The sequence below is a fragment of the Coturnix japonica genome, chromosome 1, assembly GCF_001577835.2.
Source record: "Coturnix japonica isolate 7356 chromosome 1, Coturnix japonica 2.1, whole genome shotgun sequence".
NCBI lineage: Eukaryota > Metazoa > Chordata > Aves > Galliformes > Phasianidae > Coturnix > Coturnix japonica.
The window spans coordinates 151,387,094-151,411,569 of NC_029516.1; the positions used below are offsets into that span (position 1 = coordinate 151,387,094).

At 41.2% G+C, this 24,476-nt stretch overlaps 1 protein-coding gene across 3 annotated transcripts in view; it reads right to left on the reverse strand.

The window, feature by feature from the left end:
• CAB39L (calcium binding protein 39 like) overlaps positions 1-24,476 on the reverse strand; it is a 59,868-nt gene that overhangs the window by 33,714 nt on the left and 1,678 nt on the right. The window contains exons 3-4 of one of the 3 annotated variants that reach the window (XM_015851825.2): positions 9,077-9,287; positions 959-1,110 (exon numbers count right to left, since the gene is read on the reverse strand). In XM_015851825.2, coding sequence (XP_015707311.1) covers positions 959-1,060 — 102 coding nt within the window. In that variant the 5' untranslated portion in view covers positions 1,061-1,110; positions 9,077-9,287. Of the gene's footprint in view, positions 1-958; positions 1,111-9,076; positions 9,463-24,476 lie in introns of those variants that run through there. The other 2 variants (XM_015851824.2, XM_015851826.2) reach the window with 2 other exon arrangements.

Below are 24,476 nucleotides of genomic sequence, written 5' to 3' on the forward strand. Positions count from 1 at the left end.
TTCATTCTAATGAAAACTCCTGCTCAAAGTGGGAGAAGCACAATGTGCAAATACAATACTTTGCTGCACTAGAACTGTGTTAGTTCTGTTTCATTGTCACTCAGTTCTAACCTGGTATTAGGTTGTTGTTAATTAAAACCATTTTATATGTTGTTGTGTGGCTTCTTAACTGGTCACTGGAAGAGCAGTGAAAAGTGACTGAGGTCACTGTTACAGAATTAAAGGAGAACAGTAATAGCGAAAATCTAGCACTACAATTAGAAGATGAAGTAGCAGAGCATACTTAGGAAACACACCAAAGTTTAGAAAAGACTGGCATAGTGAGACTGCACATATATGTAAATAAATACAGGTTTGATGCTTTATATGAATGACATTTATCAGAAGTTTTGCCCTCTGGGTAGCTATGCATTGGTCTAGCCCCTAGACCAATGAATAGTGGAATAGCTTTTAAATAGTCTTTTATGCTGTTTTGTTAGATACATTCATATTAGAAGTAGTAGATTAACCCTCATTTTGGATGAGGCTCCTGAACCTCAACATTTTCTTTCTGACCCCCAGATGAGGAAGAAATTCTTCACAGTGAGGGTGGTGAGACACTGGAACAGGCGGCCCACAAAGGCTGTGGATGCCCCCTCCATGGAAGCATTCAAGGCCAGGCTGGATGGGGCTGTGAGCATCCTACTCTGGAGGGAGGTGTCCCTGCCTATAGAGCAGGGATGATCTTAAAGGTCCGTTCCAACCCAAACCATTCTATAATTCTAATCTATGATTCTATCTGTTGTCCTTTATTTAGCAAACACTCACCGATTTTAGTGGAACTGTTCAAACATAAAGCTACGTATGCATCCAAGTGCTTGTGGGATTAGGGCAGAGAGTGAACACAATTTCACTCCCTTTATTCTGCTGTTTCCCCACCATAAAAACCTTATCAGTCTTCCACAACATTACCTCATACCTTGTCTGTTTTTTTTTCTTGTTTTTCCAATATGGCCATGTTTTCCTTCAGAATTTTCACAATCTCGGCAGGATTTTTGTGTGATTTACTGAACAAAGGCATGGTTTTTTTTCTTCACCTGGATTTCTTCTTTCAGTGTAGAAGAGAAGTGCCTAAATCAAATGAGAAAAAATAGTTTTTAAGGTCTCTATGAAAAATGCAATAAAAATACAAAAAGACATTATGAAAAAAAGAGGGTTATGCCTCTGGCACTGTATTCTACTTCAACTAAGCGCGATAAATTCTCACATGCACTTGATTTCAAGCTCATCAGAAACTGAATAGCCACTGTTAGCATGCAGAAAGCAACAACTCAGCACCTGTACAGAAGCTAGATACTTCTTAAAGCTTCAAACATACACTTCAGTGCATCACTTGCATTGTATGCATATGCCAAACATTTTATCATTCCACCAAATGAAGGTTCCACTAAATTTCTGATACTGGTTTCATAAAAATTTTACCAGTTCCACTGTGTTGCAGAGTTACTGTAGACTCCTGCATGCCAAAAGCATCCTTTGTTTAAAACAGCGCACAATAAAGACCCAGCTTATCAGCCATCACTCATTCTTCTTCAGCTGCTTTTCTTTTTCAGTCTAGAGGGTCTTGACATGACTTAGGCTAATTCCTTAAGTCTGACAGACTTCAAGAATCCATCAGAACCTGTGGATCAGATCTCACTTATGTAAAAACACTGTGTGAATTAAATCCGAAACAGAGTATTAGGCCCAAATGGGGACACAAATGTTTTCATGACATTTAAATGAAAGATCAAGCACTTCAGTGAAAATATGTTTGCTTGTTTAATTTAAGACATTCCTTCTTCGTATGGCTGGAAAGGCAAATACCAAGTCACTCTATTTATACATGAAAGAAACCAAGTATCTTAGTTTGTGATCCTATAAACCACTGAGTTGCAAACTCCCATGGGTTTTACTTAGAGTCTGATACAAAGACCTACTGAAGTCAACAGAAAGACTAAGGATGGGAATGTACTCGTTAAGGCAAGTAGTACTTTATAGGGAGAGCACAGCACCAGCTTGTACAACATGGAAAGGAAAAAAAAACAAACTGAGTATTTTTCAACTCTTTCCACAACAAAAGACAACCATCAACACCAACCCTCCTCACACATATTTAACACATTAGCACAGCACAAATGCATAAACAAATCCCTTCCACTTCCTTGTTCCTTTTCAACTCATACAACAATGACAACAACAACAGAAAAAACTTTATACAAGATGTTTTAAAGAAGAGAATTAAATGAGGGCAATATATGATACAAAAGTCATAATAACACTGTGTCATGCTTTTCCCCACATAGTCCCAACCAACACCTCTCACTTCAGGGTCCATCAGAAGTACAGTCCCATTTGTGCCATACATCCCTATGTTAATAACCCCAAAACACCCTATGGAACTAATGCCCAGGTTACATGTATATGGTGTTACAAATATAAGCAGCAATCACATAAATAGTCAAGGACAAAATTCAAACAAGAGAAGAATATTTAAAACAAAACAAAAGAAGCAGCTATTCTGTCCTAGCATCTTATTAAAAACATTTCAAGATATTTGCAGATTATCTTTACAAGAACAGTTCCTATAACACAAAGGAGACATTTAAACCAGAAGTTCCTTAATAATGTCAAGAGCTGGTGAATTTTTAGATAGCTTCTCACTTGTTGCTCGGTCAGTTTTACAGAAATATTCTCATGTTCAAGTTCCGAAAGCTCTCCTCCTCCAGATTTCCATTTACAAGCTCCTCATGACTTGCTTCAAACTAATTTTCATTTCTGCAGTTTTGGCTACATAACCTTCAATACTTGGCTGAGCTCTCAACGAAGGAGTCAAAATGAGCGCTCAGGGCTGCTCCCATGGAGCTCGAAACTGTGATTTTTGGCAGCACCCTCTGACTAGCAACAGAGCGGAGTCACACCTCAACTTGCCAACGTGCAAGACTGAATACTGGGTATACTCATGACTAACTCATTTGGAAATGCTCAGCTATACACAAGCACTGGAAAAGGCTGGGCCTCTCATCACTTAGCTCACTTCATCTTACAGGCAAAGGCAGTATTATACAACACATTTGTTTGAAAGCCGCTAGCAAGCACCAAGCACCCCGTAACCTCACACATACTGCAATTAGATCAGTACTTCAGAACACACAAAAGGGACCAATTCTGCATATTTTTATTATTTGTAAAGACAAAGCATGAGTATGTGAAGATCTGAGAGACATCTGGTGAGCACAACCTTCACTGGCAGGATGCATTTTAGAAGAAATACCATCAAGGTGTAGTAGGGTTGCTCAGACTACCACAGATATTTTTTCATCTTCCCCTCCTAGAGGTCACTACACAAGGGAAAGCAAAGGGGGAAATAATTTGATTGTTACATTGAAGCAGTCATGAGTCTTAAAAAATAAATCTACATATCTAAGTGACATATTGCTATGAGCTACAAGTATGCTTCCTCCCAAAGAGGTAACCCACATAGCCGTCTAGAGTATATTGTATGTAAATAATCACTAATTTTGCTACAGTCCAGTAACCCAGCTAGCACTTTTCCTCTGTACAGTCCATCTTATGACTGAGACAACACAGCAATGCTGAGTGATAAGCGCTCATTTCTCTTCACTTCATACCCTACCACTGTTCTGATCACAATGACAAAAACTGATGACAATGTGGCAGGAAGGGACTCAAGAGACTGTTTAGTCCATCCCCCTTCTGAGCAGAGACAAGACTCTGTTTCACTTCATTTATCAGTCTTACACACAAAGCAAAGCATCCACTGTATATGGAAAGAAATACAGAGAAAAGGAGGAATAATGGCCATTAAAAGAGTCCCAGATGTGCATCAAAGACCTCTCTTAAATTTAGGATGTTTTTTAACCCATCAGCATCTGGAAATAGATGATCCATCACTTAAATAATACTGGCAATTGAAGGTTACTATTGTATTCAAGACCCTTTTGCTTTTCCCTGTTGAGTATCCTAGGGGATATACACTATTCACAGATACAGAAAGAAGCAAGAAGTGGTAAAATCACTTTGCCAAGATTAGGAAGTTGTACCACTTTACCACTTAGTCTTAGCACCAACTATTCCATGGGGCACACTGCAAAACAAGACTCCCTTCCCTAAGATTTGTTTCTCCTGAGTGGATTTGCAAGCAACTGCAAAAGACTGAGCTCTGGCAAAGGGTGTATCCACAGCTGTGGCACTTCTGCTTCGTCCTCCTCCTTCTATCAGCTCTCTGCTCTTTAACCTTTAATTTGAAGCTTTCTTCTTCAGTAGAAGCACTCATCTGGTTTAAATTCCCTATTCACTTTGTGACTTATTTTCACTTTGCTTTCTTTCAGAACTCAGTATTTTCAAGATATCTAGCCCTCTGTTAGAGTTGCTTAAAACTGATTAGTCAGTTCAGAAGTTCAGAGGTAGCTCATTCTACAGTCTCTTATTAATGAAGTACAAGGCAAAGAAAATACAGTAGATCCCATACACCTGACATGAAAGGGCATTAACTTGAATATTAAAAAAAAATTAACTAGCCAAAGGAAAATTACCATGTAAGTAGAAACTGATCCTCTGAGAAGGCAATAGCGATTTTGCGAGAGGATCTTATTTAGAGAGGCACAGGAACTGAGGCCCCACCAAAAAACTATGATGGCTCAAAATAGGAAGACGCCATCAATACCAAAGAGGACTGGAATATCATTGCGGAGAAACCAGACAGCCTTTAGGACTGGAAAAGTAAAAATGGAATAAAAAAGTAAAAGTAGAAAGTATCAGACAACACACAACAGTAGGGCAGATGAATGTCTGCTTCAAGATGTCTTTCCTCAATAATGACAGATACCTGGTCACTACACTCGTATTTTACAGATGAGATAAAGACAAATACAAATCTGTGATGAATTAAAAAGTAATCTCCAGTAAAAATACAAAGGCATTTATGCTTTTGTACAAAGTTCTGATGAAACCCCATGTGGAATACTGTACACAAGTGAACGTGCAAGCCAAATAAAACCAGGGTAAGCTTAGAAGAAAAACACAGGGAAGCCCAAGAAGTAATTTCAGCCAAAATAATAATGTACTATTTGTACACAAGCAAATGGCTGTGAGCTACCAATGAATAAACTACAGCTAAAAATGTACAGGTTTCTAACCATTGGAGCTTTGAGATTTTGAAATAACTTCCTTTAACAGGCACACTACAGAGCATCTGTTCATAAATTTTTGACACTGTTGTCTGGCAGCAAAGGACAGAGCTGAATGAGCCCTTTTCTTTCCTACTTTCTAGGAAAACATTTTCCATCTAATGGTTGTTCAGCAACATATGTTTTTATAACATCAAAAATGCATTGTAGTCATTTCTGAATTCCTAATAGTGGAAAGCCACCTTATAAAACATCAGTTGGGATGATGTTTCATCAGAACTCTTCTGCGAAGTGTACAAGGTGAACAAAAGAAACATCTGTGTCTCACCGTCCTGACTCTCACAGCCTTTGAGACTGCCTCTCCCACTCACAGGGGAAATGCCCTGGCAGCACCACATAAGGAATTATGGTTTCCAAAGTCTGCAGTTGCCATCAATACAAACAGAACATTTCAGCCTTCAGTGCTGGGGAGTCCAGCACTTCTTTTGAGCCTTACTTTTATATAAATACTTTCAAGGAATGCTTGTTTAAGGTTGGGGGAGGGAGGGGAATGTGTTGATTTTCTTTTAGATTAGTAACAGAAGCACCAAAAGATAATTTTAAAGCAACACTTTCTGCACATCTTGCTGCATCTGTTCAAGCCTGAAAAAAAAAAAAAAAAAAAAGAAGTATTTCACATAGCCCAAAGCAGTAAATTGCATCCAGAGGCACATGAGGTTTATAAGAAGTGAGCTCTAAGGATATCCGGTAGCTTGACAGAGATAACAACCCTTTATACTCAGAACATGCCTTCCCTCAGAGGCCTCCAACTCTGCAAGTACTTAATTAAGATGGAAAACACTCTTCCAAAAATGCTGTGTGAATACCATTACTCCCCTCCCTCTGCAGAGGGAGAAGCTGAAGCACAGAACAATGAGAATGCTTACCCAAGTGCACATGAAAATAAATAAATAAATGAAAATCAGTTCAGGAATGAAACTTAGATTGTTTAACACTAAAGCATATGCTTTACCAGTCTTCAGAATCTCTCTTCTGCCAGTTTATATGCTCACAAAGAGAAGGTGCTGGAAAACAGAATCAGTGCAGCTTGAGCTCTTCAATACAGCTGTGAAGCACACTATGAGATCTAGTTCTGCTTACAGGCACCCTCCCCAAGTTCTTTGCTCTTTATCATATTCTTTCTTAAAAGATTACAGCACAGCTGATCTTGTAAGAAAATGACGGAAAAATGCAGACAGCAACACCATCAGCCAATCCCACTATAATGTGGCTCAGTTAAGTAGTTCAAAAACAAACACCTCCTGCCCACAAAGGCAAGAATGAGAGCATGTGATCCCATCAGTGCATTCTTCTCAGATGTTCCTCCGGACAAGCAATTTGCTATCCAACAATGAATGCAAGAATAATTTCCTTCCTCTCTAGTATCTGACATTACCCTTTTCTTAGTTCCTAACCTTCATCTACTTATTTATCAGAATAAAAGCATTTCAGTAAGTTAATACGAGTGAGATCTTCTTTGGAAATAAAGGCTTTCATTTTCCATTCACATCAGTGTGCCTAGAAGCCATATATTTTAGGCCTGAATTAGTACACTTGCTTGGTAATTTTGCGCAATCAGTCTCTATATAATGAAAGAGATACTTTATTCGCCCTTCACGCCTCCCTCCAACAGTATTTCAGAAGGTTGCTGCAATTATAGTCAGGAGCTCACACCAGGAAATAGAAGACTCCTGATCACCTTGACAAGTCTACACAGTCCTCTCACATGATCCACGCTACGTTTGGCAGGCATAAGGAAAGAGACCTACACAAGTAACTTCTCTTGAAAATCCACAACAAGTTACAGATTTTTCAAAGTACACTGCAAGTCAGACAGTGGATTACAAGAACTGAGGACAGTTCTGAAGATAGGCTCAATGAATGCTACCTGCTTCCAACAAATGTGTTTTTTTAAACTCAGATATTTATGAATAAGCCTTGTTCTGTTGGTTACTTGTTGTGTTTCTAGTCTTGAAAGATCCTGCCTGGTACAAAGGTGAATTAAACTTCACCTGAAACATACAAAACCTTGCAGTAATACTACTACTGTCAGAAACACCTTTGTTAACAGGTTGTAAGCATTGTAAAGATCACAGAGGAAAGGTAGACAGGTCTGCCCTTAATGTGCCTACCTCTGGAAAATAATCATGAAATAATATTGATAATATCATGTAGCTGTTCAATAGTATGAAACTGAAGGTGCTCATGGTGGTCCTCCATTGTAATGCTGTGAAGCAGCTCTACAGAAGCAATTAAAAAAAGCAATAATTTCATTTTCTGTTGAATATCTGAATGTCCATTCAATGAAGAAGAACAACAACAAAAAACTAAAACAATACAGTCTTTCAAACACTGAATGGCCATCAGGTCATTGAGGCTGCAGTTTGATAATCCCTTTGTTCCGTGACAGTGCCATCCTACTCCATGCCTACTCACAGCCCTGCACCTGGACTGGTGTAGCTCTTTGCTGGGCCATGTGGTGAGCCACATCAGGGAACAAAAAACAGCCTGGTGCACACCAATGCCAGGTAACATTCAGGTTCTAAAACCTTGCAAAAACTCCATCCTGGGTTACCACACTCATACCTTCCTCAGCCATTCTTGTATCACACAGACTCTCCCACTCATGCTAACAGGCTAATTAGAATTATCAGGTTATTATTTTACATTGAATAAAACTAGAAAGATAAGAAAGCAGTGGATTTTACAGCCACTATAACCAGCAGGATTAATTAGGTAAAATATTTGGGATCCCTGTTTCCACTTGTGAATATGAAGTCATGAAGTCTCTCAAACCTAAAATATTAATAATTCAAGCCTATGTACAATCCACAGCAAAAATCCCACGAACTCAGTCCTGCAGAAAGGGATCACTAAGCCTAAGACTCTGAGGTCATAAAATTCTAAGATAACAGCCCTTAACAGCTTTTCATTTACTTAAAGTAAAAGGGAAACCAGGTTAAATTTCCATTTCTAGTAATAATAATAATTATAGGGATAATGAAAAATGGTAACATAATTTAAATAACATTGGCAGCAACCAAGAGGGAACAGGGCTACCTCTAAATCCATCAGCGAGGAATTGTAACACAACTTTTCTTTTTGCTCAGTATTACTGAGTTACCCCTCTATACAGCATTATTGGCCATGTCTTCAGCAAACCTGATGTGCTGCTTTAGTAGCTTCAGAATATATGAAAAGAATTCACCGTAGCAGTAATTTCACTTTATTGCAGTAATTATTCCAAGACAATTGCTCACAGAAAACTTCCATTAAGCTCAACGTTAGGTTCTGCCTCACTAAAAACCTCCCCACAAATAGCCCATTTCATGAAATTAGAATTTCAGGTTGACACGACCTATTGGCTATAAATAGCAAGATGGCTGATTTACATATGCAGTTTCTTGTGACAATTCACACACATGCTCATCTTACATTCATCCCTAGCAGCTCCTGAGTTTCTTATGCAAGTGGCTGTGCTCTCAGTCCTCTGCATCTCAGGAGAGAGTTCGCAGCTGCAGGCAGTCAGCAGAGAGGAGCAAGAGCAATGATATATTGCAGATATTTTATTTTTGGAAACCACGCTGTAAATACACCCATTTCCAGAGATATTCCATGGACACGGAGGGTTTGGTCACCGAGCCAGTCCCTTATGTAACAGACGGCGTATTGTTTAGGATTGCCTTCTTTTAAAAGCCACTCCTGGTAACACAGTTTACAAAGCTATAAAAAGCTAACGGCGTAACTATAGAGAATAAATAACTGAGCGGTTTATTAGAGAAACACTATTTCTAACTAGAAAAAAGAAAGTTTTGTCCAATTACTGAACTTCATGTCATTCGAAGGAGATGATGTCGGCCGGTACTTACTGCGTGCAGGAGGGTCCAGGCGTGCCTAGGCAGCACAGCGCGGCACCATGGCGAGGTGCTGAAGACAGCTCTCTGCCAGCATGGCCAGGCGGGGGGGCTTTCAGTTATCTCCCATCTAATGTCAGCTTTTCCTCCTTCTTGACACGTGGAGGGGAAAGCAGATCCCAGAATTCAGCCTCTCGCTCTCCTTCCGCGGAGCAACTGTTACCCTCTAGAGAAGCGTGAGCAGCAGTGAGCGCTAGAGCATGCACACACACACACACACACACAGAGCAGCTGTAAATTTCCACTCCCCTTTCCCTGCAGCCAGACTCTCTCGTGTGCCAGGGGCAGCTCCGAGTAGCCCCGTGGCTGCCTGTGCAATGTTCCCACCGCCCTCCCCGCTTCCCACTCGCTCGCTCTCGCCTTTCTCATGGGCTCGCTCCCCCCCGCCCTCTTCGCCTCCCTCCACGTCAGAGGATCGCGTGTAAAGCGAAAGAACACGGATGGAGCTCCGCTGAGAGATCCTCCTCGGGTTAAAGGAGAAGATGAAACAAATTTCACATCGCCGCTGTAAGTTTCCATTCCCCTCCCAAGTCTCCCAGTGCACGGGGGGCAGCTCTGACGGGTCCTCGCCCCAATCACGTGGCAGAGGCTGCTGCAATTAAATTATTCACCTTGCTTTCCTGCTGAGAATGCAAATAAAGGCGCCCAACAATGGTTTGTTTTGACAAGATAAAGATAAAACCAACACGATAACGCATGACATCTTTCAATAGAAGGAGTCCTGCCCAGAGGAGCTGAAGTTGCTGCTCTTTCCTGCCGGGCTCTGTTTCTAACGTGAAGATCAGAATTGTTTCATTTTCATAACACTGTGGGGAAAAGAACAATTAAACTGCAGTATATTCTAAACTAAACTTCAACCTCATGGGGAGCCACAGTAGCTTAAAGCATCTTTATAAGGGCTGAAGCGACAGGGAAAAAAAACCCATGCAATTAAAATATTCTGCACTAGTCACTAGCAGCTATTATCAAATGCACTTATAGAGCAGAATGCAATTAAGGGGATTTTTAATGCTGTGTTCTTCTTTCTCAGCAGCTACTCCGCAGCAAGTGCCACATACATCAGAGCAGCCTGAGCTAAGCCCTGCCCACAGCACAGGGTTGAAACCGGGTGGGCTTTAAGGTCCCTTCCAACCCAAGCCATTCTATGGTTCTATATCCCAAGGGAGGTGCGAGTGGTTCTCTGAAGCTATATCAAGAGCAGGGGAAGGAAAAATCTTGACCAGGCACCACTAGCACTGTAGGATACTGAAATCCATCCTCATACAGAGCTTGGCCAAGCCCTGGAATGGATCTAACTGAGCTTGCATTTATGCCAAGATCAACAGCCTGGGGGGGAGATTTCACCTCCTGGAGACCTCCTGTCTCCTGCTCCATAGAGCTAAGGCCAATTAAAGTGCCACATTATTCAAAGTAATTCTGTACATTACAACCTTTGCTTGAATCATAGAATCACCAAGGTTGGAAAAGACCAGAAGATCATCCAGTCCAACCGTTTACCTATTACTAATAGCTGCCACTAAACCATGTCCCTCAACACAACATCCAGTCTTTCCTTGAACAAGCCCTGCTGCACACCAGCATTAGACAGATGCATTTAGGGCTCACTTCTGGTCACTATTCACAGCCCTACATTACAGACAACAACAAAACAAATACGGAAAACACCTTGGAGAGGTGTTTTGGAGGAGTACAGCAGAAATATTCACCTTTTATAGGGCAAATATCTTTTTCCCACCATCCTAGCTCCTAACCAAGGCAAGGAGCAGTAATGAAAATCCCACCTTTGAAGGGGAAAGGATCAGCAGCATGCCTGGCTTCAATCATTCTGCTATTTTAAGCACAGGGAGGCAGCAGTCCCTGCTCCCTGAACCTCACAGCACACTTCTGCATTTGCACAGGAGGTGCTGAGCCATCTTCAGAGCAGCAGATCTGTGCTCTTATCTGCAAAGCGTGTTGTGATTTGTGCCTGTGCTTTACAAAATACATCATTGGAAGATGGCATTCCTATGGTTTTGGATTGACACAACAGCACTGGGAATGAATTAGTGCTGCTCCTTCTGTACCCAAAAGTATTGCAACAGGTGACACCAAGTGGCATTTTGTTCTCAACTAGTGCAGTGAAGTAGTGGTGAAATATTATCTTTAAGTGGAATTGACTGCTGTTGTTTGTGTGTTTGTTTGTTTTTAGTATGTGATATATATTAATATATAATAATTATATATTATATTCATATATAATGGTATCACAGCACTTGAATAAATGTCGTAGCTAGATTTAAATGGTAAGAACTCTGCCCTTGGGCTACTACTGAAGGGATTGGCTTTTCCTAAGAACACACTAAAATACGAGCATGTTAAATCATCCCTGAAGGTGTACAAGGAAGGACTGGATGCTGTGTTGAGGGACATGGTTTAGTGGGAGCTATTGGTGATAGGTGAATGGTTGGACTGGATGATCTTTTAGGTCTTTTCCAACCTTGGTGATCCTATGATTCTATGATTCCTTTCCACCATGTAGTTTTCTTTTTAAGAGAATCCCCACTCCCACATCCCCACTGGATGTTTTAGTTGCATATTAAGGGACCCCACTGGATAAATGGTGCATCACAACATTAACAAAAGTATTCATAGCACATTCTGATTGAGAAATGCTCTATAGGCATAAAAACATCTATAAATATTACCTGTTGTTGTTGTTTTTTCCAAGAGGTTATTAAATATTTCAAAAGTAACAATGTTTTCTTCTATTCATAATTTGTAGCCATCCCAAGTAGAAGGATGATGTAATTATGAATAGTCAACAATTCTTCATAATCTAAAAGTACACTGATAAAAATGTCTGTGCACTGCTAAAGGATCCCAGCCTCCACATATTTAAATTCCACTATATTTGTTTCCTCTACAGTGATGAGAGACCTCAGGCTAATACACAGTTAGAGTCCTTTTGAGAAATGTTTGTCCTTGTTTTCTTAAATTATGCCATCTAATAAAGTCCAACGAGGGAAGAAAACAGAAGGCATTCCATTATTCCTACCCTTTGTTTTCTAAAAGGGGAAAGAGAAATTAAAGAGCTTGAATAGTGAGTGTGGTAGCAATAAATTACAGAGGCAGACGATAAACAAGTAGTAATGTATATTAATTCTGCTCATTTAATCACCCACTTACAGTCTGCCTACCTCCTCCAAGATTACTCCCAGCATTCCAAAGCCCTAAGCAGCCTTAAAAAACAACTAGAAAAATGTCCTTCCTTCCTCTAAAACTGCTCAGTGCCAAGACCCTGGGCAATCAATATTCAGTTCTACAAAGCAGCAAGTTGGTATCAAGATATCAAGAAGAGAAATGTTAAAATACTAAAAAAAAAAAAAAAAAAAAAAATTAAAAAAAAAAAAAAATTCAAAATCCCCAAACTAAAGGAACCCACCCAAAAGNAAAAAAAAAAAAAAAAAAAAAATTAAATAGAAATAAAAATTCAAAATCCCCAAACTAAAGGAACCCACCCAAAAGGATTTCTTTCTATTCTTACAGAGCCCAGGCCATTGAAGTTATGGCAGTTTATCAGGTATGGTGTGCAGGGACTAAAACAAATGACTTACATTATTTGCCCTATAGAGACATCACACTTCAAGTCAAAGCATTTGGCTTTACAAGAAAACAAAACAAAAAGTGTATTCAGTGACACTTCTAAAATCCCATAAAATAAGAGATTTTACAGTAACTTTGTGCTTTTGTACCGTAATACAAACCTGCAGATGCTCATTTTTCCTCAAACCCCCATAATGTAGCCATTCTACATTGATGCCACTAAAACTTTTCGTCACCTACAGTTTATCTCCACACACACACTGCACTGAAAAACAAGTTTACACGTGCCTACTCACTCAAACACAAGAGAAGGTAAAAAGGGGTACAATATGTGTAGAGGTAGGTCTTTTTTCCTTCACCCAACTAAAAGGCAGCCAAGCTTCTGGCCTCTCTCAGAACTAGAAAACTGAGATCACTGAACTGAATGTGTGGGAATAGAGAGCAGTGACCTGCAGCTGTGCTGTAGATGAAGCAGTAAGGATTAGATGGATGCTTCTGTGCAAGGTACTCCTAAAAACGCAAACACGTCTTCAATGGTTCCCCCTCTTCTTCCTCTTGGCTCCCTCTAGTGATCTTAAACACAAACTGCGTTTTCTTCTTTAATGCAAAGACAAGGTAATTAGTAAAGGTAGCTATTTTTCTCTTCTGCTTCGTTGTTTTACAAACCTGCACTAATTCTTATAAACTGCTGTCAACTTTCTCCTGAATTTATGATTCCCAAGTTCTTCATTTCAGCATCACACATCAATACTGACCTTTCTACCAGAAATCAGAAACATTTATATATAAGATACTTCAGGAACAAGCCAGCATATTTAAAATTTACTAATTTTAAAGCCATCAATCAGCTCTGTCCTTTCAATTAGTCAAAAAAAGGTACAGTGATACCTTTTCCATACACATTCACCCCCCACCCCAAACAGAACGTCTCTGAAGAGGTTATACGACCAACAGCTGAAAAACGAAATACAGATTAAATGTTTATGCCTGCCCTAAAAAGTCACTTATAAAATGTTAATCACATTCCTTATCTACTGTGACCCAACATAAAACACGACTAAGAGTCATAGTGGCACTCCCATTTTTATGAGTGGAGAACATTACCTTGAAGGAACAGTGAACATTCTGACATAATAGACTGAAACAAAAAGTAGTCCTCCAAAAACCAGTAACTTCCTGAAGGAAGGAATGTAACCTCTCTTCACAGAAGTACCATGAGACATCCAATTTTATAGTTGATTTGCCATGTAAGTATTAAGACAGACCAACTGATCTCTGATGATAATAATTACATGTAACACGTGGCTCTATTTCTGAGAAGAGAGATGAGCTGGGATAATAAAAAACAATAGATTAAGACTGTTCCTCTACTGATCACTTCTACAGAAGCCCAAAACATTTTTCATCACATGCTCTCAAGATGATTTGCAAACAAAATTAAGCTTTATTTAAACCAAAAGTTAAATGCTCCCATGAGTAATACCGTTTTAGCGTGAGGAAATCGAGCTGTCACTGAGCAAACACACAGAGATGTGCATTCTAAAATGCGTTGTTGAAGAACGTTAGTAGACAGAAACCAGAACCATCATTCTGGATGACATTCTGGGACTTGATGGAGTCAAAGCTCCTACAGCAGCTGACAGCAAATACAAAGTAAAATATATATAGACATATAGACATTCTGGGACTTGGTGGAGTCATATACCAGAAGAGGGACCATTTTCATCTTCCAGCTTCTGGCACTTGGCATCTTAGAGACTTTGTAAAGTGCCATCCAAAATCACCACACTCAATAGCTACCAGTGGCACCACAACCATTCATTTTAAGGATGCAGAACCAGAAGCTATTTCTCTTGGGAGAGTTTGAAATTATATCTGCAATACGACACAACAGATTGCCTCTTCCTCATAAGACTGACCAGATAAAAGAGCTGAGACAGCTGTTCTATATGGATAAGAGACCAAATAAGACATCAGCAACATCAACAATTCACTACATTCCACTCAGTTACTTTTTTTAGGGCACCAAAACCATAATTTACCCACAGAACTGCTATATTTTTTCAATTGATTGCCTCAAACGAGAGAATAAATACTACCAGAAAGTCCTATGCGGAAACAGGATGTCGTGCGAATGAAGAAATGAGTTTAGACCAAAGAAACCAAGAGTCAGTTCCTATTTGTGTTGCACATTTCTCTGAGAACTTGGAAAAGTCACTTAGTCTCCTCACGGGAGAAGAAATGCATCAAAGAACATAAGGTGCTTTGACATTATAGTGATAGAAATAAAATAAACGCACTAGGCAGTACATAGCCTGCTGCCCCCTTTTATTGCAGATAGAGTTAATATCCTCACAGTTTCTGTGATGTACATCACCACAAATCATACCCACAGACATAACAAACTTCTGAGACTCCCCCCATATAAGTTCAGTATCCTACAAAAGCAGGCAGGCTGAACCAAAAATGTAATAGTACTATACTACTACACTAAAAGTCCATTGTGATTCTATGTTAAAGTCCAAATTGTGCAGTCATTGACTCCAGATATACCCCAATGTCCTTCCTCCTGACAAACCATTAAGTACATTCATCACTTGGCAGACTGTGTATATGCTTGCTTGTACCTAACAGATCCACAGCCAGTCACTGGATGCCTGCATTTTCTGTCCCACGGTAAAGATAACAACATGACTATAACAGCATCTTACCCCCTGTTGTGTGACAAATGCTCCTTATTAGCACAATCTCTCATTGTTCATTTTAGCCATGTTTTCCTCTAGTCTCACGATAGAGTACTCTATTGCCTCTCCAGAAAGACATGTTGTCCATCCTGAAAAAAACTTTACTATATAGAGCCAATTAACCTGCATGGTATTCCATGAAATTCAAGGATATTATGCTTCACAGAGGAAATATTATCCATGCACATTTCCACCCTACTACAACCTATCTACTGTTCTCTCCATCTGTGCTGCCCAGCAACTGATGTCACAAATTAATTATTATGCCAAGCAAATACAACCACTGAGTGTCCAATTATGGGTCGAGTTCCTTTATTTTTAATTAACAAAGCAGAGTCATTCCTAGATCTCCTGAAGTGGAAGCAGGCCCAAGGCCCAATCAGCAGTTTTAGTGCAGGAATTCTGCACTGAATAACATGCAATAGTGTTCTTGTCTTCAGAATAACCTCTGTTTTGAAGCAGTAGTAGCTGAGGCACCTGTGTCTGCTTTGATTCTGCTCCTGGGTAGCCTTAACAGTGAAGACCCCTGACAGGTTCCAGCTTTGGACACCGGGAAGAAAAATCACTCACCACATGACATAAATGGTAATATCTAAATATACAGTTTGTATCAAGTCAAATATAGTGATGGAAATCTTCTTAGGCAAACATCACTTGTCTGCACATCTTTCAATGCAATCTGACAGCTCCTTTATTACTCAGCATACAGATCCATTGTTACACTCACTGCAAATAGCTGAAGAAATGTCAGCTGTCTCGTGATAATGGCGGATTACATACCTGCTCTCTTTCTACAGAAATAACTTACGTTTTCTTCTTTGTGTGTTTTTTAGTTTGTTTGGGTTTTGCTTTTTGGTTTGTTTTTTCAGAATGCAACACCAAAATAACAAGGAGACAAATCCACCTATACACCATATTAACCAGAGTGTCTCTGATCCAAGGAGCTGGAACTGTAGGCCTGGTAGTGGAATTATGACAGAAAAGTCCTGAAACCACTTCCTTAAAACCAGCAATATTCATAAGGACATCAAATTTTGTCCTACATTGGTGTCAAACTGGAGTGTCCATCCAAGCACCAGTGAAAAGAAAAGGCTTATGAGACCTGTGAGAAAATCATGTACCAAGGGTCAGACTACTTTAACTTTCCATGGCCAAAGCAAGATAGTCTCTACTAGCTGTCAGCATGGGATGAAATTACTTTCACAAGAACTTCCACTGAAATGTTTCAGCACACAAAGACCTGAATCCAAACAGCTGCATATTAGCAAAGTAACTATAGACATAAATATACGCTATTTAATATCTTACCGCTTAACTCAGGAACCACACTACCTACTTCTACATTTTTCTGTTTAAAAATGGACACAGATTACATGGCTAAACAATTTCAAATTAATATTAACCATCTACAACTTTAATCTTCTCCTTTATGAACGTTCACATTATCTTTTAAATTCTGCATATTATGTGACTTCTGTATTTGCAAGAATATGCTTCCAGAAGGCTTTCCCCTCTGTTTATGCATAGATATTAACCATGATCAAATGACTTCAACAAATTCAGACTTCCCTTTTTTGTCACCATCTACAGTAAGTGCACAGATATACATTCCCAACACACCTGCAGTCAGTACCTACTTCACTTCCAAAATATGTCTGGAAGTGCATCATTCAAACTTGATTATATTCCAGAAGTAAAGTCAATAACATCAGAAAAGAGATCTATTCTGAGTTCAGTGTACTCATTACTATCAGCTCTTGGCTGCCACATCATACAGGGGTGTCTTTTCAACTGTCTGCTGCCCATAGATCCTAGTATTTTGCAGTGCTGTTTCCGACGGTACTGTTCCTCAGTTTTAAGGTGCATCCAGTCTATTTTTCATACTGATTAACTTCCCAAAGCTGGCTCTGAAGGAGTCAGCCAATGTACTCTTTGATTCAATCAAACATACGAGGGTATGCCATGCTTTGTCATTCTTATGCTCTAAGCAGCCTAGATCAAACTTGTCAGGAAGGATTTTGCAGTTCATGTAACTGTGGATTTGTTTGAGGCTGGTTTTTTTTTGCAAACAATCATCCAGTAATCGAATATCACAACATTAGATAGATCTCAATTCAATGATTTTTCATCAAGTCTAACAGCTTCATGAGTGAGTTACCTAAACAGTACATCGATCCCTTAAGATGCATTGAGATCTTCTGTAATGCTTGTTTTCAATTAATCATATTGAATGGCAGTTGTTACATATTAGTAGTTTGTTTTTTGGAAAGTTTTTTATCAGCCACTTAAAAAAAAGATTTTCCTCAGTCTGCATAAGTTTGTAATACAAAATTCTAAGTGTTCTCTGGAAGCATTCAAAGCATCTCTGGAAGCATTCAGCCCCTCCAGGTTGGAGGGGACTGTGAGCAACCTGGTCTAGAGGGAGGTGTCCCTGTCTGTAGCAGGAGGTTGGAACTGGATGATCAGAATCACAGAATCACAGAATTGTAGGGGTTGGAAGGGACCTCTAGATGATCATTGAGTCAACCCCCCTGCCAAAGCAGGCTTCCTACACATGTCACACAGGAAGGCGTCCGAGCGGGTCTTAATAATCTCCAGAGAAGGAGACTCCACACCTCCCTGGGCAGCCGTTCCAGTGGCTCCGTCACCCTCACTGTAAAGAAGTTCTTCCGCAATTTGTGCGGACTTCCTATGTTGTACTTTCATCCCATTACCCCTAGTCCTATCCCCATGCAACTACTGAAAGAGACCAGACCACCACATGGCTCCCACACCTCAGGTATTTATAAACCTGGATCAAGTCCCCCTCAGCCTTCTTTTCTCAAGGCTAAACAGACCCAGCTCCCTAAGTCTCTCCTCATAGGGGAGATGCTCCAGGCCCTTCACCATCTTAGTGGCCCTCCGCTAGACTCTTTCCAAGAGATCCCTGTCTTTTTATGTACTGGGGAGCCAGAACTGGACACAATAATCCAGAATGAGGCCTCACCAGGGCAGAGTAGAGTGGAGGATCACCTCCTTCGACCTTGCTGGACACGGCTCTTTTTAATACACCCAGTATGCCAGGGCCTTTTTGGCTACAAGGGCACACTGCTGGCTCATGGTCAATCTGTCGTCCACCAGCGGACCGCCCAGGTCCCTCTCAGCAGATAGCTCTCTCCAGCAGCTTCCCCCAGCCTGTACTGGTGCATGCAATTATTTCTACCCAGGTGCAAGACATCTACACTTGCTTTTGTTAAACCTCATCCCGGTTTCTAGACTGCCAGCTCTCGCCAGCCTGTCCAGGTCTTGCTTAATGGCAGCACAGCCTCCAGGCGTGTCAGCCAATCCTCCCAACTTCGTGTCATCAGCAAACTTGCTGAGGGTGGTCACTATCCCCTCATCAAGGTCGTTGATGAAGATGTTGAACAAGACCGGACCCAGCACAGACCCCTGGGGGACGCCGCTGTTACAGGCCTCCAGCCAGACACCGCACCGCCAATGACAACCCTCTGCTACTGCACGTCAGCCAAATTCTTAACCCACTTCACCGCCAGCACTCATCATATCCCACACTTCCTTAGCTTTGTTATGTCATGGGGACAGTATCAAAAACCTTACTGAAATCAAGTAGAGTATATTCTGCCTCCCTGTCCACCCAGTGTGACATCTTATAAAGAGCCACCAGGTTGGTCGAGCACGACCTACCCTTGGTGAACCCATGCTGAGTACTCCTGATAACCTCCTTATCACCCAGTTGTCTGGAGAATGCAAGCACAAGCTTCAACTAGCGACCTTCCCTGGGACAGAGGTGAGGCTGCGGATTACGGCGCGTCGGTCTCCTTTGCCCTTTTTGAAGACTGAGTGAGCACTGGCCGTCCTCCAGTCTTCAGGCACTTCCCCAGTTCTCCAAGACCTCTGAAAGATTACAGAGAGCGGCTCAGCAAATGAATTCCGCCAGCTCTCTCAGCACCCGCAGATGCAGCCCATCAGGTCCCATGGATTTATGGACCTTAATGCTTCCTAGGCACGTCACGAGACCATCTCCCTGACTAAAGGGAAATCTCCATTCCCCAGATCCCTCTCTCCTCTTCAACCTCCAGGGTCCGGGATTCCTGAGGGAGAGCCCTTTCACTAAAGACAGAAGCAAAGAAGGCGTTCAGTATTTCCGCCTTCTCAGCATCCCCTGTTACCAGAGCGCCCCCCTCACCTAGTATGGGGCCCACATTCTCCCTAGCCTTCCTTTTGCTGTTAACGTATTTAAAAAAGCCTTTTTTATTATTCTTTATCTCCTTAGCTAGATTCAACTCCAGGTGGGCTTTGGCCTTCCTGGTTGCATCTCTACAGTCCCTGACTACATTCTTGTATTGTTCCCAAGTGGTCAGACCCTTCTTCCACATATCATGTACTTTCTTCTTTCCGCGGAGCTTGCACATGAGCTCCTTACTCATCACGCAGGTCCTCCTTGCACCTCTTCCCAATTTCATAGTCACAGGGATGCACCGATCCTGAGCTTGGAAGAAGAGCCGTTTAAATGCTAACCAGCTCTCACAGGCCCCCTTGCCTTCTAGCACCCTGGCCCACGGGATAGCCCCAAGTAGGTCCCGAGGAGATCAAAGTTGGCTCTCTGAAGTCCAGGGTAGCAATCCTACTTTTTGCTTTGCTTCCTCCACTCAGGATCTCGAACTCCACCATCTCATGGTCACTACATCCCAAGCTGCCCCCAACTTTTACTTCCTTAACAAGTCCTTCCTTATTGGTGAGAATAAGGTCCAGCAATGCCCACCCCACGTCGGTTCCTCTACCACTGCATCAGGAAGTTATCTTCAATGCACGCAAGAATTGTCTGGACCTCGCATGCCTGGCCGTGTTGGTCCGTCCAGCAAATATCTGGATAATTGAAATCCCCCATAAGCACCAGTGCCTGGGAGTGTGCCACTACTTCCAGTTGCTTATGGAAGGCCTCATCAACCTCCTCCTCCTGATCAGGAGGCCTGTAGTACACACCCAACAGTGTCCATTTGCCAGCCTGGCCCTTGATTCTCACCCACAAGCTCTCAGCTTCTTACATTACTCTCGCCCGGTGGAGTTCAATACATTCTAGCTGCTCTCTCACATAAAGAGCAACTCCACCACCCCCTTGCAGCCGATCTTTCCTAAAAAGCACATAGCCCTCCAGACAACATTCCAGTCATGCGAGCTGTCCCACCACGTCTCCGTGATCGCAATGAGATCATGGCCACTTGCCCGCACACAGAGCTCCAATTCTTCCTGTTTATTCCCACACATGCTTCGCGCGTTGTGTGTATTACAAGGCACTGAGAGAGGCAGCATCCCCCACCCCTCTCCATGCCTTTTAACTCCATTATGGCTGCCAATCCATCATCTAGTATCACTCAGTCTTTGTCTGGGTATTGTATTGTAGCAAATAGTATACTCATCCTCTTCAGTGCCAAACTCATATATTAGAACTAAGCTCAGGCAGCCAACACGCTGCTGGAAACCTGAAGCACATTTCTTGTGAGAAAGGGTTACAGAATCACAGAATGAGCCGGTTGGAGCGGACCTCAAAGGATCATGTAGTTCCAACCCCCTGCCTGCAGGGCCACACCACATACACATTTACTAGATCAGGTTGCCCAGGGCCCCGTCCAACTGGCCTGAACACCTCCAAGGACGGGGCATCCCAACCTCCCTGGGCAGCCTGTTCCAGGGCCTAACCACTCTCCTAGTGAAGAACTTTCCCCCTAACACCAAACCAAATCTTTCCCTCTTTCAACTTAAAACCATTTCCCCGTGTCCTGTTATTGTCAGCCCTTTCGAAGAGTTTACTCCCCTCCTGGGTGTAAGTTCCCTTCAGGTATTGAAAGGCTGCAATGAGGTCACCCCGCAACCTTCTCTTCTCCAGGCTGAACAAGCCCAACTCCCTCAGCCTGTCCTCATAGGGGAGTTGCAAAGGTTTAGGTCCACAATTCACTGCGTCTATTCAATGCTGCTATTCAGTTGCAGCCACTCAAGAATTTTACAGCAAAAACAATAGAGAATTTAAATCCAGTCACTACTGAAAGAAGCCCATCCAATTCCACTTTTCATAGAAGGCTGGAGGAGTTTTGGTCTAATACAACCTAAAATGCAGTAAAATGGAATCTCAGGACATTTCTGCTGAGCAATGAACACCTTCCACGATAACCTGTATACAGAGTTCTGCACAAACCTGGAGGTGGCTCATACTTGGCAGCTGCACAAACGCTTTAAGCTGAGACAAGAGACTCTGACAAGAAAATTAGAAAGCAATCCACCTTCAGATGCTAATTTTTGCCCGTTGGCCACCCCCAGTTCCCTGAGAGAAGCAGAAATATCAAGAGATTGCACAGTGAATTAGATGGGGAATTTTATTCAGATAAAAATAGCTGAAACAAATAAATAATTTCTTTTAAATCCCAACCAGCTCTCTGAACCAGCTTCACTAAGCAGCCACACAAATTAACAGGGGAGGGCTGAGTGAAGCAGTAAGAACAGAACCACTCCATTGTTTGACAGTGCCAAATTTAAGTGTATGTGGGATTGTGGCTTACCTGATCCTTCCCTATAAAGCCTTTTCATTGTTTTCTGCAGCTGTAGTCAAAATGTTTTTAGCATATTTACAAACATGTTAACTTCCAGTTTTATTTGAAAGTGGTTACTTTATCTACACACAATAATTACTCCAGTTTTGCTAGGCTGCATCATCTTGATGGGCTTTGTTATGTCAGGTGCAACTCTAAGTGAAGCACTCACTGCTTTGTGTTTGCACTCACCTATCAATCACCACACATCACAATGAAGGCTTACAAACCTGCCTGCAAACCCACAAACAAAGCCCATCAAAACGATTATTTTATGAATGCTAGTTTTACCTCAGAAAATATCGGGGTCATTTATTTATTTATTTATTTCAGATAAAAATGTAGTTGTATTCATGGAAAGAAATTAAGATAAAAAGGGTTTCAGGCATCAATTTATTTTTAGTTCTCATACACATCTACAGCCTGGTTTTCAGAGATCTCAAGAACAATTATAACCACGGGCTTTCAGGACTCTTAATCTATCCCAGTCACCGAAAATCAGAGAACACAATTTTAGGTCTGATGTCTCAATGTAATGTAATATAAGTGGGTTGTGACACAGGAAAGACATCTCATGCTCCTTGACTTCACCCAGCACTATCTAACACTTAAATCAGTCCTTTATTACCATGTTCACACAACTATCTGGAATCTATGACAGCAGTTAATGCTGAGACCCTAAGACAGAAACACAGCTAAAAATGAAAACGGTTCTACTACATAAACAGTCCATAAAGATGAAATACATTACATTACCAGTCTCCGGACCTTGAAAATTATGGCAGCTAGTAGATGGTTAAGACTTTCAGCACATTGGGCCAGACTCCAAAGCCCTCACACTAGTTGGTAATTAACAGATATCTAGGTCCTCCACATGAAAGAAGCCTATTGTTTCAATGGTGACACGATTTTTTTTTCTTTCCTTTTCATAGCAAGTCTCTGTGTGTGTTTAAAGATTCCCCAGGGTGATTAACAGTTTATGATGTTGGGAACTGGAATTTCTAAATAGATTCTTGTTTTTACTATTAATTGCCAGGAATGTGAACGTTCTTAGGACACAGGTAGAACAAAACCATTTAATAGGACCGGTGTCTTCCACAAGAACTGAATATGCCTTTTGCTTGATTAAATAGCTAGAAAAATCAATATCCAAAATAACTTAATACTACCTAAAAACTAACAGATCTACAAACAGTAACAGAACTACAAAACATAGCATCGAGGGCCGATAAACACTGTGCAGTATTTAATAGAGGAGGCTCAGGGAAGACCTCATTGCTCTCTCTAACTTCCTGAAGGGAGACTGTAGTGAGTTGGGGGTTGGCCTCTTCTCTCGTGTAATCAGTGATAGGACCAGAGGGAATGGTTTCAAGCTACGGCAGGGGAGATTCAAGCTGGTCGTTAGGAAGTATTACTTCTCAGAAAGGGTGGTCAGGCACTGGAATGGGCTGCCCAGGGAGGTGGTGGAGTCGCCAACCATGGGAGTGTTCAAGAAACGTTTGGATGTGGTGTTGAGGGACGTGGTTTAGTGGGAGCTATTGGTAACAGGTGAACGGTTGGACTGGATGATCTTTTAGGTCTTTTCCAACTTTGGTGATTCCATGATGATTCTATGATGAATAAGCAACATACCTTCAGAGAACACTAGTGTGCATCTTCCTAAATAATGTATAACTGTCATACAATTAGGATAACGTCTAGGATAAACTGAAGGATGCCACACTGAACATATTTTATATAGAAGCAATGACCTGTACAAAACTATCGTCTATTCTCTGATTTGTTATCTTTGTCAATACATATTAGATGAATGACAAATAACAGACTACCTATAAACCAGTCTTAAGCTAATCAATGCAATGAAAGAGAACAGTAGTTCAAAGTCATCTTCTGAAAGAATGAAATCTGGTTACGTACACTTATCTGTAAGGGAAGAAGTTAAATCACAAAGGATAAAAGCAGGATGTGCAGAGAAATAGCAGGTGAAATTATCAAACTGAGATGAAGGCTTCCAGAAGAAAAATGTCAAGAAAACAAAAAGATAATCCAGTCAGAAAAGAACAAAAAGCTACAAGAGAATCACAAAACATTTTCAGACTATCTGTGGTTTTCACTGCTTCACTATTTTCTGAAGTCTGACTGATGTCTCTGTAACTCACCCAAGCTTATCTGGCCAAATGAGGATGTACCCAGATCCCATTGTACTCAAGGTGTTAAAACCATCTCTGGAGAAGAGATCTGAAGAAACAGTTGCTTTGGGGTCAGGTCAGCTTCCCACTCAAAGGAACAGTTTATGGTCTGCCTACCTAAGCAACTGTTCATCTTGATTCACTACACATTACTAGAACCATATAATACAAAAGCAAAGTTTACCTACTCAATAAATCATACCACTAACTTAACAGTTAATCCTTTCACTGTCATTTTAACAAGGTGTAAATAGATGTG